At 43.8% G+C, this 25844-nt stretch overlaps 1 protein-coding gene across 1 annotated transcript in view; it reads right to left on the minus strand.

The window, feature by feature from the left end:
- Positions 1-8278: 8278 nt before the first annotated feature.
- The window catches only part of Stmnd1 (stathmin domain containing 1), a 30357-nt gene continuing 12791 nt past the window's right edge, over positions 8279-25844 (minus strand). Inside the window, exons 3-5 of the mRNA XM_045136362.1 lie at positions 21778-21929; positions 10270-10401; positions 8279-9592 (exon numbers count right to left, since the gene is read on the minus strand). Of these exons, the coding sequence (XP_044992297.1) occupies positions 9311-9592; positions 10270-10401; positions 21778-21929 (566 nt within the window). The 3' untranslated portion in view covers positions 8279-9310. The remainder of the gene's footprint in view (positions 9593-10269; positions 10402-21777; positions 21930-25844) is intronic.

The raw sequence follows: 25844 nt of genomic DNA on the forward strand, positions 1-25844 counted from the left end.
AAATAGAAGAAAGTAGAGGGAGGTAGAAAGAGGGAAGTGGAGTTATGGAGAAAATTGAAGCATGGGGCACAAGGAAGGAAAGTAGGAGCATGAGTGAGATGTCTGAACTCACTGGTTATTCTGTAGTTTGTCTTTTGTGAAATATGTTGTCTAGAAAATTATCTTTTCATGTGTACATGTTTTTAACCCAAAAACTAGATTAAAGCTCTTCATCACCAGGTCACTCGTCTAGGCATGACATCACCTGTAGGATGCGCTCCTTATCACTTGTAACAAACAGGACCGGGTAGGAAAGGGAGTCTTGTTGTTGATTAAAGCCCAGTTTTCAGGTCGTGTGTAGGTCGTGTCAGCCACTGTGAGGTGATGGATACCATAGCCACCTAGTGGCTGGGGGCGCTCCCCCTCTCCCTTCGGCTCTTCCGTGCTCTCCACCACCTCTTCCACAATGGACCCTGAGCCTTGGAAAGTGTGCTAGAGATGTCTCAGTGCTGAACACTGCATGCCACTTCTTCTCAGCACTTTGGTGACTTTTGATTCACCCATGTGAAAAGAGAAGCTTCTCTAACCAAAAGTGAGAGTAGCATTAATGTATGGGCAGAAACATAAATATTTAGAAGATAGTTTGGGGGGCAGTTACTAATGTTGTCTGGCTAATATGCCAATATATCCAGACAACAGTAGTAGAGAAACTTGGAACATCCATTCCCTACAGAAACAGAATTAACAGGTAGGTAATGACATCCCTGTTCAAAGCCCAGAACGGTGGAGTTCACACAGCTTTTATGTGTGAGACCACATCCAAGGGGTGGGAGAATGGATGATGGTTGATCTCTCTGGTGGTCAACTTGGCAGAACTTAAAGCCACCATGGAAACAAATCTGCTCATGTCTGTGAGGGATTTTCTAGATGAGGTTACTTGATGTGGGCAGCATCATCCCATAGGCTGGGTTTCTGGACTATGTAAAAAAGAGAGAGCTGGCTGAGCTTTCAGCATTCATTGCTCTTGCTGCTTCATCCTGGCTAATGCGATGATGTGATGTCAGCTTCCTGTTCCTACCATGTTTCTCTGTCATAAAACTTCTCCATGTAACTGTAAATTAAATTAAACCCCTTTCCTTCTATAAGCTGATTCTGGCTGGTTATTTTGTGCCTGTAAGTAGATGGAAAATGATATAGAATGATGTTTGCAAGGTGCATGTGAACACAGGCTCCAATGCATGGCTCTTATTCCACCCTTGCTATGGGCCTCCCTGCAGGGGAAGAGAGGATCCAGTGCATGGCTCTTCTCCCGTCCTTGCTGCATGTTTCCCTGCATGGGAACAGAGCTCCAGTGCATGGCTCTTCTTTCGTCCTTGATGCCTGCATCCTTGCATAGGAACAGAGCTCCAGCGCATGGCTCTTCTTTCGTCCTTGATGCATGCATCCTTGCATAGGAACAGAGCTCCAGTGCATGGCTCTTCTCCCGTCCTAGCTGTGTGCATCCCTGCATGGGAACACAGGCTCCAGTGCAGAGCACTTTTCCCATCCTTGCTCTATGCATCCGTTCTTCTGACTGCCCATCCTCAAGTCCTTGGAGCCATCCCAGAGAATCAAGCAAACCCGGGGAAGGCATCGTGGACTGCCCAACTTTATATCTGGTAGATAGAAGTATAGGAGACAGCCTGCTATTGGCCAGTGGCATTTGAAGTAGGGACCCAGCCTATGGGACTGAAACCTTCATCTATGGGATCTGAAACTGTATCCAGTTGATGGTGTCAGTGTGGAACTGAATTTGAGGGCACCAGGTGTTGCCCATTAGAGTGCTACTTGCTTGCTTATGGAGAGAAATCCCAACCTTTCAACTAAAGGTGGAATCCTTTGTCCTGGTTGAACAGATGAGAATGAGAAATCTTGGGTTATTTATTTATTTGTCTTATTAGTCAACTGGGACATCTTAAGAAACAACACATATATCCTCTAAATACTGTCTTTACTTAAAACTTTTACATATAGCATCGCTGAAGAATACTTTGAGGAGGAGTTGGGAGGTGACTCAGTCAGTTAAGTACTTTTGGAGCAATCATGAGGACACCAGTTTGGATCCCCAACACCCCCATAAAAGACAGGTGTGGTGGCTGGTGCCGGGGATCGCAGCGCTGGGAAACTGAGGATCAGAGGATTCCTGAGGCACTGGCTGAGTTCAGTGTGAGACCCTGTCTCAAAAACTAATGTGGAGAGTGACTGAGGAATACAGTTGATAATGACCTCTGTCCTCCACACATATGTACACACACATGTGCCCACAAACATACAAACACATACACACATACACACATGCACATGTGAAAATACTCTGATGTGGCACTAACATATGGTTGCACTTCTTACACAGGCCAGACTCAATACATTACCTACAATTGCAGACTGAATCTTTCTAAATTAGGGTGAAATTTGGACATTTACAAAGCAATGCAACTGCAGAATCCTTTGAAAGTGCTTTGCCCACTCATCTATTTCTTTCCTGGCCCCTTAAAAAACTATCAAAATTAAATACAGCAGCTAGTGAAAATAGCATTAGCAGGCCCAACAAGAAACACAAGTGACTCCTGGCAAACATTCCGCTCCATCCTTGGGGACAGGCCTAAATGAGCCTGCTGGAAGGTTGCCTTCTGGATAGAAAATACAACTCACCACTCAGTGTGTTGCCAGAGAGGATCGCAGCACAGAGCAAATGAGTGCGCAGCAGAACCATCTGGAGGGCTCAGCGAAGCTCAGATACCAGGTTCATGATCAGCAGGAGGATGGGAGCGAGGCCTGAGAACGTGCATTTGTAACTAGCTCCCATGCGAGGTGGAGGCTGCAGGAGGGGCACACTCTGGGATTCCTTGACACAGACTTCACAGCTGGCTGGTAGGTAGAAGGCAGCCACGTGGTAATACTCCGTAATAGCAATTCTCTCATTTAAATTAAGGGGCAAGCCAGATGTGATGGTGCACACAGGCCTGTAATCCCAGCACCTGGGAAGCTGAGGTAGGAGGATTGCTGGGAATTCAAAGCCAGCCTCGGCTATGTGCAGAGTATCAAGTAAGCCAGGACTACCTGGCAAGTCCCTGTTTCAGAAGAAAAGGACAAAGTGTGGATTGTATCAGATACATTTTCCTGTGATACAACGGACTGTCCATATTCTTGGGTTCTGCATTTGAGCATTCAGCCCACTGCGGCTTGGAACTGTGCAGAAGAAAAGTGCGTCTGTACTGAGCATGGGGTCATTACTCTTGCCATGACACAGGGCAACGCCGTCTCCAGAGGACCTACGCCAGTCGTTATTACAAGCAACCCAGGAGTGAATTAACATATCTAGGAAGATGTTTAAAGGCTTGATGCAAATACTCATAAGGGGCTTGGGCATGTTTGAACATTGGTAACTGCTGGGGTGCAAGGACCAACCCTCTGCGGATATTGAGAAACAACTGTAACATGTTTGGTTTAGAAATTAAATAATGTTAAAAGAGGGAATTGATGTATTGGTTACCAGAGATTGAATCACTGACCCCAGTATTTGGAATGATTGTATTTATGCTTAGCATAGTTGCTCACTCACTTGACTCATGACTGCGCTTTCTTGTTTCAAAATGACAAGCGAAAAATTACAGTCCTAAACTCTCTCCTACCAATGACACTTTGAAAATGTGGGAAATCTTTAATACTCATCAATCATAAACCAATGCATGTATCCATTTACCTGCCCACCCCTTCCTCATCATCTATTAGTTCCAAGAATATTCTTATTTGTTTATTAGAGAGAGAGAGAGAGAGAGAGGGAGGGAGGGAGGGAGAGAGGGAGGGAGGGAGGGAGGGATAGGAACACCGGGGCTGCCAGCTGGGGCGAATTCCAGATGCCTGTGCCACTCTGTGTATCTGGCTGAATGTGGTGACTGGGGATTCAAACTTGAGCTGTCAGGCTTTACAAGCAAGTGCTGTTAACTGCTTAACCATCTCTCCATCCCCTCAGGATCTGTTTTTACCCTCTTTTGGTCACCTTTCTACTTTTTTTAGCCTTTACTGACATTTGCCTCCATTTCTCCATATATAAACATATAAACAAACACTACCAGGTAAGATCTGCATCTGAGAGAGAACTTGTGGTGTTAGGCTTTCTGAGTTTGAGTCACCTTTATTAATAAAATTCTTTTCGGCTCCATTCATTTTCCTAGAAATTACATATATAAAAGCATGAAGGAGGGCTGGAAGGATGGCTTAGGGGTTAACCCATTTGCCTGCAAAGCTAAAGGATCTCTGTTTGATTCCCCAGGACCCACGTTAGCCAGATACACAATAGGGCACACGTGGCTGTAGTTTGTCTGCAGGGGCTGGAGGCCCTGGTGCGCCCATTCTCTCTCTCTCTCATAAATAAAAATAAAACATTTTTTTTTTTAAAAAAGCAGGAAAGAAAGAGGAGATAACATAAGGGGGGACCAGGAGAATGGCGGAAATAATGGGGGGGGATCAACTGAAACAAATTGTTTTTGAAACTTCCATAATGATACCTAAAACCTTGTGTGTTAATTAAAAATAAATAACAGACAGACAGACGTAGTACCTACGTGGAACCGCTTGCTGAACATCCAAGGCTTTGCTCATGGAAATGTCAAATGAAACAACCTTTTCAGAGAACAAAGGCAATGCAGTGTCAAGGTCAGTTCTCAGGCTGAGCCTCACAGCGTTCCACCTCCCGAGCAGGAGAAGCCGAGGCTGGGTTGCAGCGCTGGTTCCTGCGGGTCGCAGGGCTGGGCTTCCCGGGAGAGCCCACCGAGAGTGAGCGCCCTGCAGAGCTTGCACTGGGCCAAGTAAGAAGGCTCCTGCTCCCCAAGGGGCTGAGGCGTTGGGTTTTCCTGAGGAGAATGTTTACAGCTCTTGTAGTTTGGATCTGGAATATTCCCCAAGGCTCTGATCCTGGGAAATTTTTAGGAGGTGGGGCCTAGTTGGGGAAAGTGGGTCACTAGGGGTGTGCCTTTGACACCCTTTAATTGCTTCCTACCCTCAAGGGAAGCAGCCCCTCCTACTTCCGCCTCACAAACCCTCCCTCCATCATATCCCCTCTCCCTCTCAATTATTCTCTCATTAAAAAAAAAAAATTGGGCTGGAGAGATGGCTTAGCGGTTAAGCGCTTGCCTGTGAAGCCTAAGGACCCCGGTTCGAGGCTCGGTTCCCCAGGTCCCACGTTAGCCAGATGCACAAGGGGGCGCACGCATCTGGAGTTCGTTTGCAGAGGCTGGAAGCTCTGGCGCGCCCGTTCTCTCTCTCTCCCTCTATCTGTCTTTCTCTCTGTGTCTGTCGCTCTCAAATAAATAAATAAATAAAATTTTTAAAAATTATTTTTATTTATTTACTTGAGAGAGAGGGAGGGAGAGAATGGATGTGCCACTGCAAACAAACTCCAGATACATGCACCACCTTGTGCATCTGGCTTATGTAGGTCCTAGGGAACCAAACCAGGGTCCTTTGTCTTTGCAGGCAAATCCCTTAACCACCAAGCCATCTCTCCAGCCCCCTTTTTTGTTTTTATTTTGAAGTCATCATCTTTTCCTCCTATTATGAAGGTTGTGTGTAGGTAGCACCAGGCACTTCGAGGTCATGGATTCCTAGGCTGTTTTGTGTCTGGAAGACTACTTTGCAGCAGTTCTACCCTTCCTTTGGCTCTACATTCTGCCACCTTTTCCACAATGGACCTGAGCCTTGGAGGGTGTGATAGAGATGTCTCAGTGCTGGACATTCCTGTCACTTTTCTTAGCACTGTGGTGACTTTTGAGTCATCCCAGTGGTCACTGCCATCTGAAAAGAGAAGCTTCTTTAACCAAAAGTGAGAGTAGCATTAATATCTGAGGCTAAACATTAATAGTATGAGTGTATTTTATATGTAAAAATATTGATTATGGTACATATAAAAAATTTTACAAGGTGCTGGATTCCTGGTTTATTTATTTATTTATTTGCAAGGTGCTGGATTCTTTTTTTTTTTTTTCCCAAGGTGCTGGATTCCTAGAGTTTTAACAAGGTACTAATTATTACTCATGTGACAAAAGAAAATAAAAACTAAGTAGCAGCTACCATTTTTAGAAAGCAAGTACAGGGGGCCGTAGCTCAGTGGTAAGACACTTACCTAGCATGTGTGAGGTCCTAGGTTTGATTCCCACCACAGCAAAAACCAAGTACAGGTGTTCTAGAGAGGACACAGCTGTCATGCCCAACAGTCCGTGTTAAAATCATGCCCTTTATTGACCTGTCTGGGACAGTTCCACCTCCCTCCATAAAGGTGCTGCACACACTGGTGATGTGGTTGCAGAAGTGACCCAACCTAGCATCACACAGTATTTATAATTACTCTTTCAAACACAAGTACTAACTGACAATGCAATTTTTTAAATACAGCTCAAGTATTATTTTTTTAGTGTGCCAATTCTCTCTCTCTTTCCTCATTAAAAAAAAAAAAAAGGAGGACAGTCTGTTGGGCTTGCTTCATAAAAAGTAGTATATTTACAATAATACTTGAGCTGTATTTAAAAAATTGCATATATTTAAGATAATACATATTGGATGATATTTACGTTAGTAAAAGTAATTTTGTAATCATCTAGCCAAAAATAGAAGCAATCATACAATATTACTATAGTAATTTATGACTATATCCATTTCTGTCCGTTGTTCCATTGTCACTTAGTACTTGTTAAAACCTGTAGATGCAGAGAGATGAGGGCTGGATATGGTTTGATCTGACCAACATGTCATTCACACCACCATGAGTAATCTACACAAAACATCATACAATTTTAAAGAAAAAAATTCAGTATTTATGAAAATTTTGAATTTAAGTTACAAATACTATAAATTTGTGCTGCACATATTGTGAATGATGCTCAAATCTTGTTTTTAAATATTTTATTTTTATTTATTTACATGAGAGAGAGAGAGAGAAAGAAAGACACGGAGAGAGAATGGGTATGCTAGGGCCTCTAGCCACTGCATATGAACCCCAGAAGCATGCTTCACCTTGTGCATCTGGCTGATGTTGGTCCTGGGGAATCGAACCAGGGTCCTTTGGCTTCATAGGCAATGCCTTAACCACTAAGCCATTTCTCCAGCTCTGATGCTCAAATCTTTTAAGTCTCCTGGTGAAATCATTTTAGCAACTTTGCATTTTGTTAGTGTGGTATGTGGAACACCTTCTTAGAAGAATCTCAAGATGGACACACGACATCGCGTTATTCACATGGGATTTAACAAATGTTCTATAAATATTGTGAGATAGTCTATTACACTATACTTCTTAAGTGCACTATTTCATTTGATAAGGGTTCCTATCCCAATGAACATGTAAGATAATTGAGACACAGAAAATCCATATGCCTTTCCGAGGTCCCACTGAGTAGACTAAGTCTGGTATTGGTTCTGCAGTGATTCCCTTTTGCTGGCCTCCATCAGCTCCCTTCATCCCCAGGATGTCCACGTTCTGGGGGAAATAGAAATGCAAGGAGCCCTTTGGCAAAGTCCCAAAGGGAATGCATAAACAGGAGACGCTCCATGGTCCCCAGGTTAAACTAGGACTGTTGCCAGCTCCTGGATTCTGGGGAGAAGGCAGGTCTGCTGCTGCAGGCTGTGCTGGCCACTGAGGCATCAGCTGAGCAGTACAAACCCCACCCCCACTCTCTGTAACTCACCCTCCAATATACAAAAATGCACCCGTCACCACAGAAGAGGTTGCCACTTCTTTGTCGTACAGGAACTGAAAACACCCAGTGGCAAAGATGGAAATGTATTGGGCAATTTCAACACAGGGTGGTAAGAGCAAAGATTAGTAGTCAAGAGTGCCAAAGGTGATCGTGAGAGAGGAATGGCCTAATCCGGGCTTCGAAGGGCATGGGAAAACCAGAAAGCATCCATCAGGTCAGAGTACCCAGAAAGGGAAAGAGAAGGCAGGAACAGCATGGGCAAAGACCCAGAGGTGAGAGAGTGTGCTGCTCATAGGCCAGTTGGGTGAATTCTAAAATCTAAGTTCCTTACCAGCAGGAAGGACCCTATGTGTTGTTTCTTTTTAAAATGCATATCATCCATCCAAATGACACATTTATTTAAGTTTTTTAAAGTATTTTATTTTATTCATTTCTTAGAAAGAGAGAGAGGCAGATAGAGAGAATGGGCACACTAGGGCCTCCAGCCAGTGCAAACAAACTCCAGACACATACCTGGCTTTACATGGGTACTAGAGAATCCAATCTGGTCTGCAGGCTTTGCAGGCAAGCGCCTCAACTGCTAAGCCATCTCACCAGCCCTAGCCTGTACTTTCATATTGATAACAAGGGAGTGGGTAATAAAGGGTCTTAGACTATACTTGTATAGAATGTGAGAAAATTATGGAATGATAGTGGGTAGTACGGTCTAAACTAAGGAGTAACAAGAGAAACGTAAGAAAAGTGCATGTGAGCTCTTCAGAATGTAACCTCTTCAGGCCTGCGCCCTGGCTGGGCATGGTCATAGGAGAGTGAGACAGCGCAGCATGCCCCTGGCTCAGAGTGTGTGTAGGAAAGAGGAGCTGTCAGCAAGGTGGACTCTCCGCCCTCCCTTCCTCCCATCCTCATTCTAACGGAAGCTTTGCTTATTCAGTATAAAGTTAACTCCATGCTTCGCAAATTCTTTTGTGGTAATATTTTTTGGTTTTGGTTTTCATGGGGTGTCAGAGATTAAAGCTAAGGATCTGGTATGGCAGGCAAGCACTGTACCCCTGAGCTACATCCCCAGGCCCCATACTTCACATAATTCCAAACAATGGATATGGCTTACTTAAATTTTACGGATAAAACTGTAATAAGACCAACTTCAAGTTGTCACTTGATTTCTTGACAGCAAAAAATGAAAATGAACAAACCCACACATGTAGCACTAAAAAAAACACAGAGATATTGACACATCGCATACACATGTGCACAATTTACCATCAGCGAGCACAGCCAAGGGGCAGCAGTGCAAACAAAGGCTTCTTTTGGCACAAACCTCCACGTAAGCTGGAAGGCACTCCTGCATGAGAGACCTCTAGTCAATGCTGGAAGCCACACTGAGGGAGCATGCCAACCTCTCCTTCCTGATGAGCACAGCCATTCAACTTTCTAAGCAAAAACACAGCCCTGCAGCTCACAAGCCCTCCCCCAATGCATGGCAGAAATCACATGAGTAGAATCCCATTGATGTCAAAGAACACAAGACAGAGACACTAAGACTCCCAACTGGAGAGAATGGGCACCTGGTTGTGAACTTCACGCACAAACACACACAGGGCTTCCTAGAATATGTCACCCTCCTGGTTGTAGGACATGTCTGACTCTACAACCCCCAAACCCGCATAGTTCTCAGTCCTCCTGAGGGCGGCCACATCGCTGTCACTCTTCTCCCTCTTCCGCTGCTCCTCGGCCTGCGGGTGGGACTGGTCAGCAGTAGATCTCACAGCCAGAAGTTCTTTTGGTAACAGAGTCTCGGCCCTGCCCAGGTCAGCCAGATCTGAGTCCTGGGCTGTGGGCAGAAGTCGGTCATTCCGTAGCCTTTTCCTTATTGCTTCTTCTTTTGACTGAATGGTAAAAAGAGAAAAAAAGCCAGGAGGATTTGTTTTTCAACTTCTTATTTATTGATAATGCTTGTCATGATTCTTTTAGCTTTTTTTTTTTTTCTGTCTCCTTATTCAGTCTTGTAACAAATGTTTGTTGGGGAATCCCTGTTGAAGGATACCTCACAGGGCCTTCCTTTCCTCATGGAGTTTACAGTCCAATCCCTGCTGCCAAGCTAGGGAGGCAGAAATGCAGGTGACTGGACTGCAGAAAAGCTGAGTTGATGTCTGATGGTCTTCGGACCAGCCTCACCCCCTTCACTTAACACCCATCTCTGCTCCGGCTGTCTTCCCCAGTGTCCCAAGGCAAGTTTTCCCAAACATGACTAAATACGGAGAACCAGGTATTGTTTTCTTAGGCTAATGGATGAAACTGCAAGTTTCAACCAAGGTCCGGATATTTCTTTATTCCTTTCCAACACAAAGATCATTTTAAAACACTCAGCGTGGGCTGGAGAAATGGCTAGATGGCTTAGCGGTTAAGGCACTTGCTTGCAAAGCCTAAGGACCCAGGTCCCACTCTCCAGATCATCCCACATTAGCCAGATGCACACCGAGGCAAGCGCAAGGCCGCACGTGCCCACTAGGTGGCGCAAGCACCTGGCGTTCCATTGCAGTGGCAAGGTCAAGCTGGCGGTTACCTTCCGGCGCTGCTCCGCGGCCTGCATCTTCTCCTGTATGTCCTTCATAGTGAGCGCTTTCACTTCCTTCTTGATTTTAAGTTTTTTCAGCCTGGCTGGCGGCTTTCTCAGTGGCTTCTCAGTCGTGTCCACCTGGAGGAAGACATCTCTTAAAACCGAGAAGCAACCATAGCCACTGGCTGCGCAGCAGCACCGGAAGACGAACACAGCTAAATGCAGAGCCTGACAAGCCGGACCCGGCGTTCATAGTGACCAGGGAGCACAGGCGTTAGCTCCTAAAGATAAAATGTTTTAGCACCTGGAAAACACCAGGACCCGACGGGCTGGGCAGATGGCCCAGTGGGTCAAGAGCTCTTTCTGCACAAGCATGAGGGCCCAAGAGGGCTTGAGGCAGCCCAAGCTGTATCCTCAGCACCCAGGAAACAAGCTTGGCATGGTCACACATGCCCATAATCCCAGTCCCGCGTGGGGAGGATAGAGGCAGGAAAATTTCTGGGTCTTGCAGGTCAGCCAGTGTTATGCAAGTCACAGATCCTCGCCAAGGAAATGAAGTGGAAGAGCGGTTGTGGAGGGCGTCCAACCTCCTCCGCTGGCCTCTGCAGGCATGCACGTGGGGCAGGAACATCTCCCCGCACGCATGTATGCGCTACACACACAAAACAGCAAACCCACCAGGCTGTTAACGAAATGGTGCTGAGGATACGGGTTCTGAAAGTGGATGGGAGAAGCTCACAAGAGACAGGCTTTGACAAGGAATGCATGACCTATGTAAGAAAGTGTGGAGAATTTGGAGCTCGATGTAAATAGATCACATCCCCCCCTCAGGCCAATTAACCTATGTTATTCAATCATATCAATTGAGGTCATAATATTCCACATGCCACCAATTATTTTCACTTAGATCGAGCTTGGCTTTCATTATTTCTGATCTTGTGGTGGGGGAGGTCGTTGTCACTGAACAACTCCATGCTAGGCCACTTGGACTTTATAAGTATGTCCATGACAACAGCAAAAAGAATCCCATTTCACACAAGACCTATTCTTTCAACAGTTTGAAGAAATGGTGATGAGATTTTAGTTATGTACTGTGCTACTAAAAAGAAATGATCAAAAAAAGTTTATGAAGAAAGTTTTAATTTGCACGTTTTTCTCCCAAAATCATTTATATGGCATGCATTCACTCTGAAAGGTTAAAATGATACGTAAACAATCTCCTAATTCTCTGACTGACCACCATCTCACTTCTCAGCCTGGGCCTTTAGAAAGACTTTGGTGTGTACATACACACATATATGCAGGATATCCATAATCTTAAATGCAATCTAAATGGGATTATAACCTAAACACCACTCCTGCAATATGCTTTCTCCACCTCATTTAATATGGATATCTACCTACTAAAACCATCAGGCCACTCATTCGTTCTGGAAGCTGTTGGGTTTTCTGGCTTGGGCAGACTCTTCCTGTGACTCCTCCAAAGTGATGCCTGTGAATTCCTGTTCTTCCTCTTCTTGAGAAGTGAGCACTATGTCCACAGCCTTTTCCCTTTCTTGAGTTTGACAGTGTTTTTATTGCTTGTGTGTGCATGTTCATGTGTGTCAATGTGGGTACACATGTGCACAACACGTGAAGGTTGAAGGACAACATTCAGGTCAGTCCTCACCTCTCCACCTCATTTGAGGTTTTCCGACTGGATCATGCTCTGCTGATCTTTGCTGTGTGCCTGTGAGCCTCTGACATGAGCATCTGGGATTACAGGAGTCAGCTGCTTTTGGCTTTTTTAACATGGAGCCTGAGGATTGAACTCAGGCATTACAGTTTGAGTGGCAAGTGCTTTTTCACTGAGTCATCTCCTCTCCCTGAGGTTTTGTTGTTCAAGCTTAAAATATTTTATTTCACCAGCAAAAGTGATTTTCACAATATATTAAAAATGAAAATCAAACTAATTTCCCCTCATGAATAAAGCACACAGCATAGCTGTATTCCAGTAAATATGTAATTCTGACACACTGACCGACTAAATGAAAATTAGTCCTTGGGCCTCCTTTCCTTTGTGACCTAACATAGAACTAAAAAAATTAAAAACTCAGGCTGGGGAGATGGCTTAGTGGTTGTAGCAGACAGCTTCAGGTTCACTGAGATGAACTTCCAGACCAGGCACAGTTATAGCAGAAGGGATATTGATTGAAGCTTACAGATCCCGGGGAAGTTCCATAATGGCAGAAGAAGCTGGCCTGCCTTCACAGGTCCAAGCAGAGAAAGAGAAGCGCAAGCCAAAAGACCAAAAGCCACACAGCATAGCACACTTCAGGAACTCCAGCTAGGCACACTTTGCATATCTTTAGATTGAAATCTCAAACCCACCACACCTTAAGATCCACCCAGTGATACTGTCTCAAGCCAGGTGGCTGCAGATGCAAACTACAAACTAATAAAACACTGAATATATTGGGGCCATCTATTCAAACTACCACAGCAGTTAAGGTGTTTGCCTGCAAAGCCTAATAATGCTTGTTTGAATCTTCAAGTCCCAAGGAAGGCTAGCCAGACACAAAAAGGACACAAGCATGCAATATCACACATGTGCACGAGGGGACATATGCGTCTGGAGTTTGTTCACAGTGGCTGAAAGGCCCTGGAGTGCCCATTCTCTGTCTCTGCCTCTTTTTCCCTCTTTCTGTCTCTCTCTCTCTCTCTCTCTCTCTCTCTCAAAAAAGATAAAAACTCACTTTCTTATTGTAACAAGATTTATTTTTATTTTATTAAAAAGGTGTGGGTTTCAGTTAATGTCTGCATGGCAGCAATAAATAGATTCATAAAAATAATCGTGGAGCTATGATCATTATTTATTTGTGTGTGTGTAGTATGCATACTTGTGTGTAGGTGTGTTCTGCGTGGGGGTACGTGTTTGTGGAGGACAGAGGTCAGATTAGGACACCTTCCTCAATCACTCTCCACCTCATTTTTCAAGATGGGACATTCACTGAACCTGAAGCTCCATGATTCAGCTAGACTAGCTTGCCAGCAAGGACCAGGGATCCTCCTGTTTCTATCTCCCCAGAACTGGGGCACAGCATGTGCTACTGCATCCAGCTTTTGCATAGATTCTGGGAATCCAAATTCTGGTCCTCATGTTTGTAGGGGACTGTGGTGGTTTGATTCAGGTGTCTCCCATAAACTTAGGTGTTCTGAATGCTAGGTTCCCAGCTGATGGGTATTTGGGAATTAATGCCTCCTGGAGGGAGTGTATTGTTGGGGGCGGGCTTATGGGCTTTATAGCCAGTTTCCCCATGCCAGTGTTTGGCACACCCTCCTGTTGCTGTGGTCCATCTTCTGTTGGCCAGGGGGTGATGTCCACCCTCTGCTCATGCCATCGTTTTCCCCTGCCATCGTGGAGCTTCCCCTCGAGCCTGTAAGCTAAAATAAACCTCTTTTTCCCAGAAGCTACTCTTGGTTGGGTGATTTCTAACAGCAATGCAAACTGGACTGCAACAGTAAAGTGGTACCAGGAGTGGGGTTGCTGCTAGACACCTGACTATGTGGCTTCAGCCTTTTGGAGCTGATTTTCAAGAGGAATGTGGAAGTAGTTGAAACCTTGGCCTAAGAGATGCCTTGCAGTGCTGTAAGTACAGCTTAATGGACTATTCTGGTCTGAAGGCAGTAAGAACTATGGACTGTGAGGTTTGGCTTATGAGGGTGTGAAAGAGCTGTGCCTGGACTGGGCTAGCAGTTTGTGTGAGAAGCTTGCTCTTGTGCCCGTGTCCTGAGAAGCTGTGCAGGGTTGCTTTGCGTAGAAATGAACTGGTGTGAGCAGAGGGATATGGCACAGAAAGGAACATCTTTGGGTGAACTGTTGCCCGTTCAGCTGCAACTGATAGATTATGACCTTTGAGACTGGGCTAGCTGACCTGCGCTGGGGCAACAAGAAGAATGTAGACTCTTTTGAAGGGGCCTGAATGTTCAAGGAGTGTCCTGTTCTTCAACGTCTGCTTTATTCTCCCCTGGATTAACACATTGGCACCCTACCTGGCATCATGGAGTATAAGAAATGCTGGAAAGAGGGTCATTGAGTTTGCAACACGGTCTTGTGTTTTGGAAATGGCCATGGGCAGTGTGAAGCAGGTTTGCTGGTTGCCTGCATAGAGACCCCATGGGACCATGAGGATGAACCGTGGCTTGCAGTGGAGACCCAGTGGAGATGCTGGGACCATGAGATGGCTGCCGAGGAGCAGCCGGCCCCGATGAAGTTTTCCAGGACTGTGAGTAGCCTAGCTGGAGGGGCGGAATTGGAATGCCAGAGACTTGTTGCTGGTTAGAATTATCCGACTTGAAGATTTGTCACTGGTTTGAGTTGCTGGACTTGAAGCTACAGAGTTTGATGTTTGCCCTGGTTGTTTTAAATCTTGTATTGGTTGAATGTTTCTTTGCTATGCCCAATGTCATCTATTGCAGTGTGAATATTTATTCTGTGCCATTCTGGGTTTTTTGAGGTTATATTTTGGTATTATGGCTCAGTTAAAAGATCTTAAACTATGGGGATGTATGAACATCATTGAGATTGATAAAAACTATGGGGACTTTTAAAGTCAGACTGAATGCATTGTATTTTACATCATGCATGGATATCAGTTTATGGGGGCCAGGGGCGGAATGTGGTGGTTTGATTCAGGTGTCCCCCATAAACTTAGGTGTTCTGAATGCTAGGTTCCCAGCTGATGGATATTTGGGAATTAATGCCTCCTGGAGGGAGTGTATTGTTGGGGGCGGGCTTATGGGCTTTATAGCCAGTTTCCCCATGCCAGTGTTTGGCACACCCTCCTGTTGCTGTGGTCCATCTTCTGTTGGCCAGGGGGTGATGTCCACCCTCTGCTCATGCCATCGTTTTCCCCTGCCATCGTGGAGCTTCCCCTCGAGCCTGTAAGCTAAAATAAACCTCTTTTTCCCAGAAGCTACTCTTGGTTGGGTGATTTCTAACAGCAATGCAAACTGGACTGCAACAGGGACCTAAGTCATTTCTCCAGATTTACTATTACATTTAATCTCATCTAAAAAGGTATACTGAAGCTGTCATGATAAGACTACAACATTTCTCTGCTATTCAAATTCTAAGTGGCTTATCAATTTTTTTTTCAAGGTAGGGTCTCACTGTAGCCAAAGCTGACTAGAAACTCACTCCATAGCCCCAGGGTGGTCTCGAACTCACAATGATCTTCCTACCTCTGGCTCCTGAGTGCTAGGATTAAATGTATGCACCATGATCAGCTTTATTTTTCCCTTCTCTAGAATGTTTTCTGTTGTGTTTTGTTTTTGTGGTAGGGTCTCACTGTAGCCCAAGTGGACCTGGTACTGATTCTGTAGTCCAAGGCTGGCCTCAAACTCATAGCAACCCTCCTACCTTAGCCTTCTGAGTTTTGGGACTAAAGGTGTGCAACACCATGCCTGGCTTCTTTTGTAGCATTTGAATAGAGAATTTTCAGACACAGTTTTCAGACATAGTTGCCAATTAGATAATGTTTTCTGCAACTGAGCATACTTAGCCAAACAACAAACATCCTGCAATAGAAAGTTTTGTCTTTCATTTGTCCCAAGTTCTTCTCCATAAACAACTTCAGTAATAGTGACACATTCTGTCATTCATCTTTTTTAAAGTGTTGACTCAGCATTGCACTTCTACTTTACAACCAGCATTCAACTGAGATGTCAGGAACAGATACTTAGAGCAATTTAGGTATCTCAAGACTCAATTTAAAATATATTTAATTATTATGAATTTTATTAAATAAAAAAATTCATTAAATAAAATTATTATATTTAATTATATTAATTATTATGTATTTTAAAATATAATTAATTAATTATTTTGTTTGAGAGAGGAGAGAGAGACAATATGGGCACACCAGGACTTGCCACTGCAATGAATTCCAGACACATGTGCCACTTGTGCATCTGGTTTTACGTGGGTACTGGAGAATTGAACCTGGGCCATTAGGCTTTATAATCAAGCACCTTTAACCCCTGAGAAATCTCTCCAGCCCTCAGCTTTTAATATTAATTAGTGTGTACGTACATGTTCGTGTGTGAGTGCAGCCACAGTGCATGTTTGCAGATCAGTGGACAACTCTTGGTCAGTCCTTCACTTCCAACTTGTTTCAATGCAGGATCTCTCCTTGTTCACTGTCCCATTTTCCAACTCCCTGGAAATTCTCCTCTTTCTGCCTCTCTTTTTGCCTTAGGCTCACTGAGTTTGGCACTTAATGTTAAAAAAAAGTCAAAAGATGGGCTGAAGAGATGGCTTGCCTGCAAAGCCTAAGGGCTCATGTTTGACTCTACAGGTCCCATGTAAGCCAGACACACTGTAATGCAATGCACAAGTTTGCACATGTACACAAAGGGACATATGTGTCTGGACAATTGCAGTGGCTGGAGATCTTAGCATGTTAATTCTCTCTCTCACCCTCTTTGTCTCTCTCAAAGAAAAAATGGCAGTTTATTGGGCTTGCCACAAAAAAAAAAAGAAAGAAAAAGAAAAACAGTTGAAACACTTGAATAAACAGATCTGTGTTTTTCACAAAAGAATTTTAGAAGTCAGGATCTATGAAATATTGACACTTAAAAATGGGAACAGTGATCATGAGATGCACAGAGGTGTTTTTTGAAACTAAACAAGAGACACCTTAGAGCCTGGGGAGGCTGGCAGTGCAATGTTTTCTTTAGGGATGCCATTTAAGAACTGTCAATCCTGAAGATGCCGCCAGAGGAAGTGAGTCTTGTGTCTAGCCAACCTAGCTTGTGTGTACTGTGTCCTACATCCACCGCACCTCCCTCTGAGCTTTCCTCATTAGCTGCTGACCTACTGAGGAACCCACCTTAGTTTTGGTTTCTGAAGTAGTCTTTCCCCACTAGACTTCCTGAGGATGGCCACTCTGACCACCAGCTGACACTTGGTTCTAACTCAGACCACTTCTGTCCTCTTAAAAGTCTCCTCAAGAAGTTCAAGAAATAATGCTACTCTGATACATGTGAAGGTTTTTGTTTTGTTTTGTTTTTGATTTTGTTTTTCGAGGTAGGGTCTCACTCTAGCCCAGGCTGACCTGGAATTCACCATGTAGTCTCAGGGTGGCTTCGAACTCATGGTGATCCTCCTAACACTGCCTCCAGAGTGCTGGGATTAAAGGTATATGCCACCATGCCTGGTTCATGTGAAGTTTCATATACACTACAGGTTACCGAGCGAAGAAACTACACAGAGAGGAAATTAAGTGTTCTCTGAGGACCTAGGAGGAGGAGTTAGTAGAGAATTCGCTGAGTTCATGAAAAGAGGCCCAGGGTGGCTGAAGAGGTGGAGGGGTGAGTTTGCGATTAAAGACACCTACGGGCAATCATACTTATATGGATCAATGATAGCCAATTAGATATCTATAAACAGGTCTAAGTCGATCCATACACATATTGAGAATCCACATACACCAGTACACATTTACAGTAGACCCACCTTAAGTTTCATCAAAGTGTTTTAAAATACATGGACTAAATTCATGATGGAATCAGTTTCTTAATGTATTTTTAATTGGGGGTGTATGATGTGTGGGGAGGGTGTGCATATGCTACAGCCCAGCATGCATGTGGAGGTCAGAGGGGGATTTCAGGCGCCCGTCCTCAGCGGCCGCCTTGTCTGAGGCAGCGTCTTTCACTGCTCACCACGCTGCCTTCTTCAGGCGTGTTGGCTTGCAAACTTCTGGAAGGTTCTCCTATTTCCACCTCCCCTTTCATTGTAGGTGCACGGGCATTCCAGATGCCTGGGCCACAGTGTCCAGCTTGATATGGATTCTGGGGATCTGAACTCAGGTACTCATATTTGCGTGGAAAATGCCATCCACTGAGCCATCTCCCCAGTGCTAAAAGATTTCTTACATGTCATTTTAAGCATAAAACCTATTCACACTGTCAACTAAATGAGTAAAGGATAGTTTGTTTCAATCCAAACCTGAATGACAGAGTCCTGGATTCCTGGTTATCCTGTATGACACGTCCCATTATGGAAATCGTCACATGAAATTTTTAGTTACATAACAAAAGATAGCCATAAGTCAACACATGTACCAACTGCATTGGACGTCAGGTAGGCAGGCCACAGAAAGAAAGACAGAAATTTCTGCTATAGGCTTCAGATGCTATCTGATGATATTTTAGCTTCTGTGTTGGAGGAGACTAAGTATGTCAAGCCTAGTGATAGATTCCCAGGGTTTTATTCAAAAGTCAAGAGAATGTTAGGTCAGATACAGGGAGGGTGACAGATGTCTATCTTAATCGTGGACTGAAGATAGCCCACGGTGATCTTGGCTCTCAATCTGCAACACACGAGCCGTCCACAATCATGAGTTCTGATCAATCAGCTAGACTGATCAATCAGTGGGAATGCTCTCCAGCGTCGGTCTTTAGTTCCCACTCTGAACATGCTTGAAAACTGGCTATGAACCAACCAATGAGTGCTAAGAATGAAGAGAAAAGATGAAAGGAGCTGCAATGGTGGACACAGGCATGGGCATGTTGGAAGACACTGGCTAACTAGGATTACAGAATAAACATGAGACTACTATAAAGATAAGACTTGTTATGTGGACAACTAGGAAAAATAAATTCTATTTCAATCTAACTGCACACATAGTGAAAAGTAATGATTGGCTAAGAAGAAGCCAGGTCTGTTTCTGGAACATTCATGTGTTTGTATATACTATTGGTCCACAGAAGAAGTCTTACCTTTAGAACAGTCACATGTGTCCTATAGTCTTAGCACTGGAGGGACTATGACCACAGACTTCTCCTGTAGCTCACTTAATGACACCATCCAGAGCGAGCCCTTAGTTGTCACTAGCAGGTATGTTGCCTTCCCATCACAGCTCATATTCATCAACCTGTGGGCTCCCTGGCAAGATGTCAGCCAGAAGTCACTCATTGCTGGCCACTGGATCACTGAGCTGTTCTGTTGTTATTCCCACTGGTGTTAGCACTGAGGGGTGGGTTACGTGCCCCTTCAGGAACCATTGCTTGAGTACAGAGTGTTTCCATGATCTGTCCTCCTCCATGTGAGTCACACTCCTGTTTTTGGATGTGACTTCTTTTTTCTGTCCCCAAAAGACTCATCTACAGTTTGAAAAGTAACCTCTCTCCTTCCTTATGACAGAGCCTGAGAGGAGGGGCTAGGAGAGAGGGTTAACTGAACTACAGACATGGAAAAGCTATTTGGAAACCCTAAACAAAATAAGTAAATTGTAAAAAAAAAAAAAAAAAAAGCCATTTTTCTAGTATTTTAACACAATTGGGTATTTATCATCGTACCACTGTGGGAATGGGAACTGACATGTAGTGGTGTGGCCTTCACATCACATAACTTCTTGTCTTCTCCTCTCCTGTGACCTCTTATTGTTGACATTTGATAACAGTCTTAATGTTTGACAATCCCCTTTCCCTTCCCCAAATACCTTTCATAGGATTTACTTCCCTTTGTCTAGAGAAAATGTCACTTTGCCTTCATGCCCTGAGTTCTTAACATTCCCTGCACAGAGAAGGAAATTAACCTTACTTAGGCAGTGAGTGACTTGGTCTAGGTGAAATCCTGACTTAGATAATGTATTATTATTATTATTATTATTTTACTACAAATTGACTATCTTCCCTACAACTTTGGAAGTAACTTTTAGTATCTATTTCTACTATTTCTGTTTATTTTTCCTTAGTTTTCTTTTCATGTGCCCCCTTGTGCATCTAGCTTATGGGGGTCATGGAGAATTGAACTGGGGTCCTTTGGCTTTGCAGACAAATTATCTTAACTGCTAAGCCATCTCTCCACCCTTCATTGCTACTTTTATTCACTTTCTCCTGTTTGTACTCTGGAATTTTGAGTCATAGCCCAGAGCCTCAAAACAAACAATAAAACATGCTATCTCTTCAGAGCTTTATACTGAAAAAAATTAGAGCTGTAGATTTTGGCCAAACAAGTTAAAATCTGAGGAAAAATTCTTCACATTAAAGAAGAGCACTGACAGATTAATCAAGATGAATCAACAGGGGGCTGGAGACATGGCTCAAGGGTAAAAGTGCTTGCTTGCAAAGCCTGATGGCCCAGATTCAATTTCCCAGGACCCACCTACCACATGCACAAAGTTGTGTGTATGTCTGGAGTTTGTTTGTAGCAGTAGGAGACTCTGCTATGCCCATTCTCATATTCTCTCTCTTTCTCATATAAATAAATAAATAACTATTTTTAAAAGATGAATCAACCAAGAAAAGAACACTGTGACAACTCCTAGGACCCCTTATTCCCTTGTTTGGTTCTAGGGTGTTCCTATGTAGCAGAGTATGAACACATGTGCTATAGCTTTTGCTTCTTTCTTTCTTTTTTTTACTTATATTTTTATTTATTTGAGAGAGAGAAAGAGGCAGAGATAGACAGAGAGAGAGAGGGAGAGAATGGGCACGCCAGGGCCTCCAGCCACTGCAAACGAACTCCAGACATGTGTGCCCCCTTGTGCATCTGGCTTACATGGGACCTGGAGAATTGAACCGAGATCCTTTAGCTTTGCAGGCAAATGCCTTAACCACTAAGCTATTTCTCCAGCCCTGTTTCTTTCTTTTTTAAAAAATACATTTTATTTATTTATTTGAGTGAAAGAGGGAGAGAGAGAGAGAATGGGCATGCCAAGGCCTCTAGCCACTGCAAATGCATGTACCCCTTTGTGCATCTGGCTCATGTGGGACCTAGAAAATTGAACCAGGACCCTTTGGCTCTATAGGCATGCGTCTTAACCACTAAACCATCCCTCCAGCCCTGTTTCTTTCTTTATAAATGTGCATGTGTGTGAACGTGTGCTGGGGTGCACATGCATGTGAATAGCTGTCAGAGGAGAACTTCAAGTGCTATTCTTAGGAACACCATGTACCTTTTATGAGATGGAGTTTCTTGATGGCCTGGCTTAGCAGTTAAACTAGACTGGTTGGCAAGCAATTTGCAGGGACCCACCTGTCTCCACCTCCTCAGCATTGAGATTATAGGCTCACACACCCTTGGTAATTTTATATGGACAGAAGGGATAAAACTGATGTCTTCATGCTTGTGAGGCAAGTACCACCGAGCTGTCTCCCCAGCCTCTGGGTGTCATGTTTTACTAGATAAATCATGATCCAATCTTATCTACTAAAAGACCGAGCTGAATAAAAACTGCTGAAGGAATGAAGGCAGATTGTTCAATGGGTTTAATGTGTCTGAGGTTTAGAGATGCCCAAGGAATGCTTGGTCGGATTCATCAATCATTATGATCGGGGGGATTCCTAAATCCTGTGGGAAGCAGGGTGTGAAGAGGAGTTAAGGGGATTTATGAAAGGAAAACCTGGCTTAGATAAATGATGTCACTTGTACTGTAATTCCCACAAGCTAGGAATAATGACTTGAAATCAATCATATTCTCATGCTTATTTTAATTATAAGCCAATGTTAACTACAAAGTTACTTGCCATGACATCATACGACTCCCCGTTTCTAAAGACTGTGCTGCAGCTCTGTATTATTCCTTGAATGACGAGCTCCTCCAGGATTGCTGATGACTTCTGTCGCTCTCGGTTCTCAAGGAGCTGGGGTTTACTCGTGAATCCATTGGTCACTGGGTCTTCCAAAAAGAAAAAAAAAAAAAAAAAGAAAGAGAAATTCAAGTGTGAAGATTTTTAATGGCTGCCTTATTAATCATGCCGCTTAATTAGGTCTTGTTTCAACACTCTTGCCTGAGAATCTGGTTACTGTTATAAAGCTACCATCCCTTGAAGTTCATGTTCTTACTGTCCTTACAGAGGAAACGTGCCAATATCACATATTCTTTACTTATTAGGTCTCCCATTAAAAGAACATGAAGTCTTTCTGTGCTGGTACGCACAACCTTTCTGTTGTAGCAACACTTGCACACTTGAGTAAGAGGACCAGGTTTGCTCTGCTAATTAGGAAGCCAAACTACAGTTAAGACTCAGGACTTTCATCTGGTGACTCTTAGGATCTGCAGTTTGGTTTCTATGCTTTGTATACAAAAGATAAACAGCATGAAGTTGCCAAGAGACATCTTGTTCTGCAACCCTGGTGTTCTTCTGGATTTACAAAAGGAAGAGCATGCCTTTATTTATTATTACTTTTTTGGAAAGAGCCTTTCAATGGGAGCTAGAGTGATATCAACTAAAATCTTTTTAATAACTTAAAAACTGAGTTCTGTGGCTGCACTCACCAGGGAGGCCTCCTCTTTATAACACAACTATCCAAACAAGTGAAGAAGTACACTTCCATATAATCATGTTAAGCAATGAAGGTTGTTGGCTTGTTGGCCCAAGATGGCTCTGCTTTTCTCATAGAAATGATGTGCAGACTGTTCCAAATTAGCTCTCAGGGCTGGGGAGACCGCTCACTCAGAGCTTGCCGTTCATGCAAGTAAACCTGAGCTTGGATCTAGCACCTGTGGAAAATCCAAGTGCAGCACTGCTTGCCTGTAATCTCAGCATGGTGGGTTTGGAGACAGCAGGATTCCTGGGCTTGCTGGCTGGCTAACCTAACCTAACCTGGAAACTCCAGGTTCAGTCATAAACCCTGTCTTAAAAATAGGGTGGAGAGTGACTGAGGAAGATACCCAATGTCTGCTTCTGGCCTTCACATGCATGAACACACACATTTTTACATACCTGCATGCACACATGCACACTCACACCAAAAAAGAAAAAAAGGAAAAATAAAAGAGAAATGGACTCTCTTCAGAATGCCCAATGATAGTCAAGTGTATTCTAGCTAGTGTGGAGGCTTGTATGACAGCTTTCTATTTCAGTGGCTACAAAGGCATGTCATCTAGATTGGAGGATTAGGAGTCTGAAACAGTGGGGTAAAGTCAATGCAAATATCACGGTGAGCATGCTTCAAAATTTAGAGTGCGGCATGATGGCACACGCCTTTAATCCCAACAGTCGGGAGGCAGAGGTAGAGGGATCTCCATGAGTTTGAGGCCACCCTGAGACCACATAGCAAATTCCAGGTCAACCTGGGCTGCAGCAAGACCCTACCTCAAAAAACTAAAAAAAAAAAAAAAAAAAATTAGAGTAATTTCTATTTTTGTTGTTAGAAAGGTAGGCTTGCCTCATATACAATTGTAATCTCAGTACTCAAGAGGTCAAAGCAGGAGGCTCAGTTCAAGGCAATCCTCAACTATGTAGTGGTCTACATGAGAGTTGGTTGCAAAAAATGAACACAAAGAAGGTAGACTGGAAGGGTCAGCATAATACTACTGTAATGCATTGAGTGTCTGCATAATAGTATTGTGATGTATTGAGTGTCTGCATAATACTATTGCGATGTACTGAGTGCCTACCTAATGCTACTGAGATGTACTGAGTGTCTGCATAATATTACTGTGATGTACTGAGTGTCTACCTAATGCTACTGAGATGTACTGAGTGTCTGCATAATATTACTGAGATGTATTGAGTGTCTGCATAATACTATTGTGATGTACTGACTTTCTGCCTAATACTGCTATGATGTATTGAGTGTCTGCATGATATTTCTGCAATGTACTGAGACTCTGCCTAATACTGCTGTGATGTATTGAGTGTCTGCATAATACTACTGTGAAGTACTGAGTGTCTATATAATACTGCTGTGATGTATTTAGTGTCTGCATAATGCGACTATGATATATTGAGTGTCATTGTAATACTACTGCAATGTATTGGGTGTCCAGATACGGGTTGTGTCACCATGCCAGGCTTGTGTGGGAGCTAAGAGTCTGAACCTCTATGTGAAAACTAGGGGTCTAAACTTCATACATACCAAGCACTTCGCCTACTGAGCCATCTTCCCAGTCCCCTGAAAATCTTTTTGTTGTTCATTTGTTTTGTTTTGAGAAAGGGTCTGTATACCTCAGGCTGGCCTCTAATTTGTGATCTCCCTGTTTCAGCATTCTGAGATTACAGGCATGCACCAACACACCTAGATTGAAACTTGAATTTCTTCTTATACTCTGTATATGTAAAGTACAAAGCAATCTGTACTAAGCAGCGCTCTGAACACTCTTTCTTACATTGTAAAACATCTGTTTTGATAACTTTGTCCCCAAGCTGTTCCTTCTTAGCACTCTCTGCTCTATTTGTCACCCTCTCTCCCCTTAGTGCCCTTAATAGCATGCAGCTGGCAGAGCTGAGTGTCCTAGGACACACCTGACACTATACTTAGCCAATCACACAGGTATTTAGCATGTACATTGTAGTGAAGAAGGAATTCACATCAACAGAACTGTCAGAAAGAAGAAAGTGTACTACCCGGAAGGTGAAAGAGAATGGCAGGCTACAGCAGTTAGCTTCTCATTGGGCCTGAAGCAGCTGATGGGAGGAAAGCATTTAAGTTATGGTTTTGAGGGACAATTTCACTATGGCAAGGAAAGCATGCCATGACCAGAGACTGGGTGTCACACATTGCCACAGCAGCTCGGATGGAGCAGCAAGAGCCAAAGTGCTCTGAACCCCCAGTGGTTGGGCTGATAAAACTCCAGATGCACCCTCCCCAGTCACACACCTCCTCCAGCAAGGCTCCCCTTCCCAAAAGGTCTGCCAGCTGGGGACTGAGTAGGAGGCGCAATTATAGACACAAAAGGCTATGGAAGATGCTCTGCGTTCAAACTACCACAGGGACCACTTGGGATGTTGCCTCAGTGCTTGCTTCTTTCTCAGAGCTCACAGGGATCCCGCACTCGGACTACAGAAGAATGACATACAATCTGCAATAACCCAAGCTTCCCAAGAAAGCCCAGGGAAAAGAATTTCACGTATCACCCCAGGTACTTTCTAGCCTTGACTTGTGGTGAGAAAGAAACTACAGGATGAGAAAAGAAAGCTCCCCTAAAACAAAACAAAGTTGTTTTTCTCCAGACCTGCAAAGTTCAGTTTGTTTCAAAGGTGAATCAACTTACAAATAAGATTCCATCAGCCAGCACCAGAGAATATTCAAAAAAGAGTAGCTACCACTCTAGAAAAACCAATAGTAGATGCTAACTAAATAGTACACTGGGCCACAATTCTTTTCAGTTTTTAAAATATCGTGTGTGTGTGTGTGTGTGTGTGTGTGTGTGTGTGTGTGTGTTTGTGTGTGTGTGCATGCACATGCATGTCTGCATGCATGTCAGTGCACATGTACATGTGGTTATGCACACAGATGTGTGATGTAGAAGCTAGAAGTCAACGTTAGGCATCTTCCTCAGTCACCTTCCATCTCACTTTTTTGAGGCGTGGCCTCTCACTGAGCCTAGAGTTCACCAACTTGGCTAGACTAGCTGGCCAGCAAGCCCTGGGGTGCTTCCTTCCATCTGCATCTAACCAGTTCTGGGGTCACGAGCATAAGCCACCACCCTCAGTTTTTATGTGGGCTCATGTGTGTTTGGCAAGTGCTTTATCTACTGAGCCATTTTCTCAGGCCTAAAGGATTCTTTTATAGTATATTTGCTGGTGCTTTGGGTGAGGAGTCAGGGGAATACTTTAGTGAATGTTTTATCTATTTTGCAAATGTA

This window comes from Jaculus jaculus, chromosome 17, assembly GCF_020740685.1.
Source record: "Jaculus jaculus isolate mJacJac1 chromosome 17, mJacJac1.mat.Y.cur, whole genome shotgun sequence".
NCBI lineage: Eukaryota > Metazoa > Chordata > Mammalia > Rodentia > Dipodidae > Jaculus > Jaculus jaculus.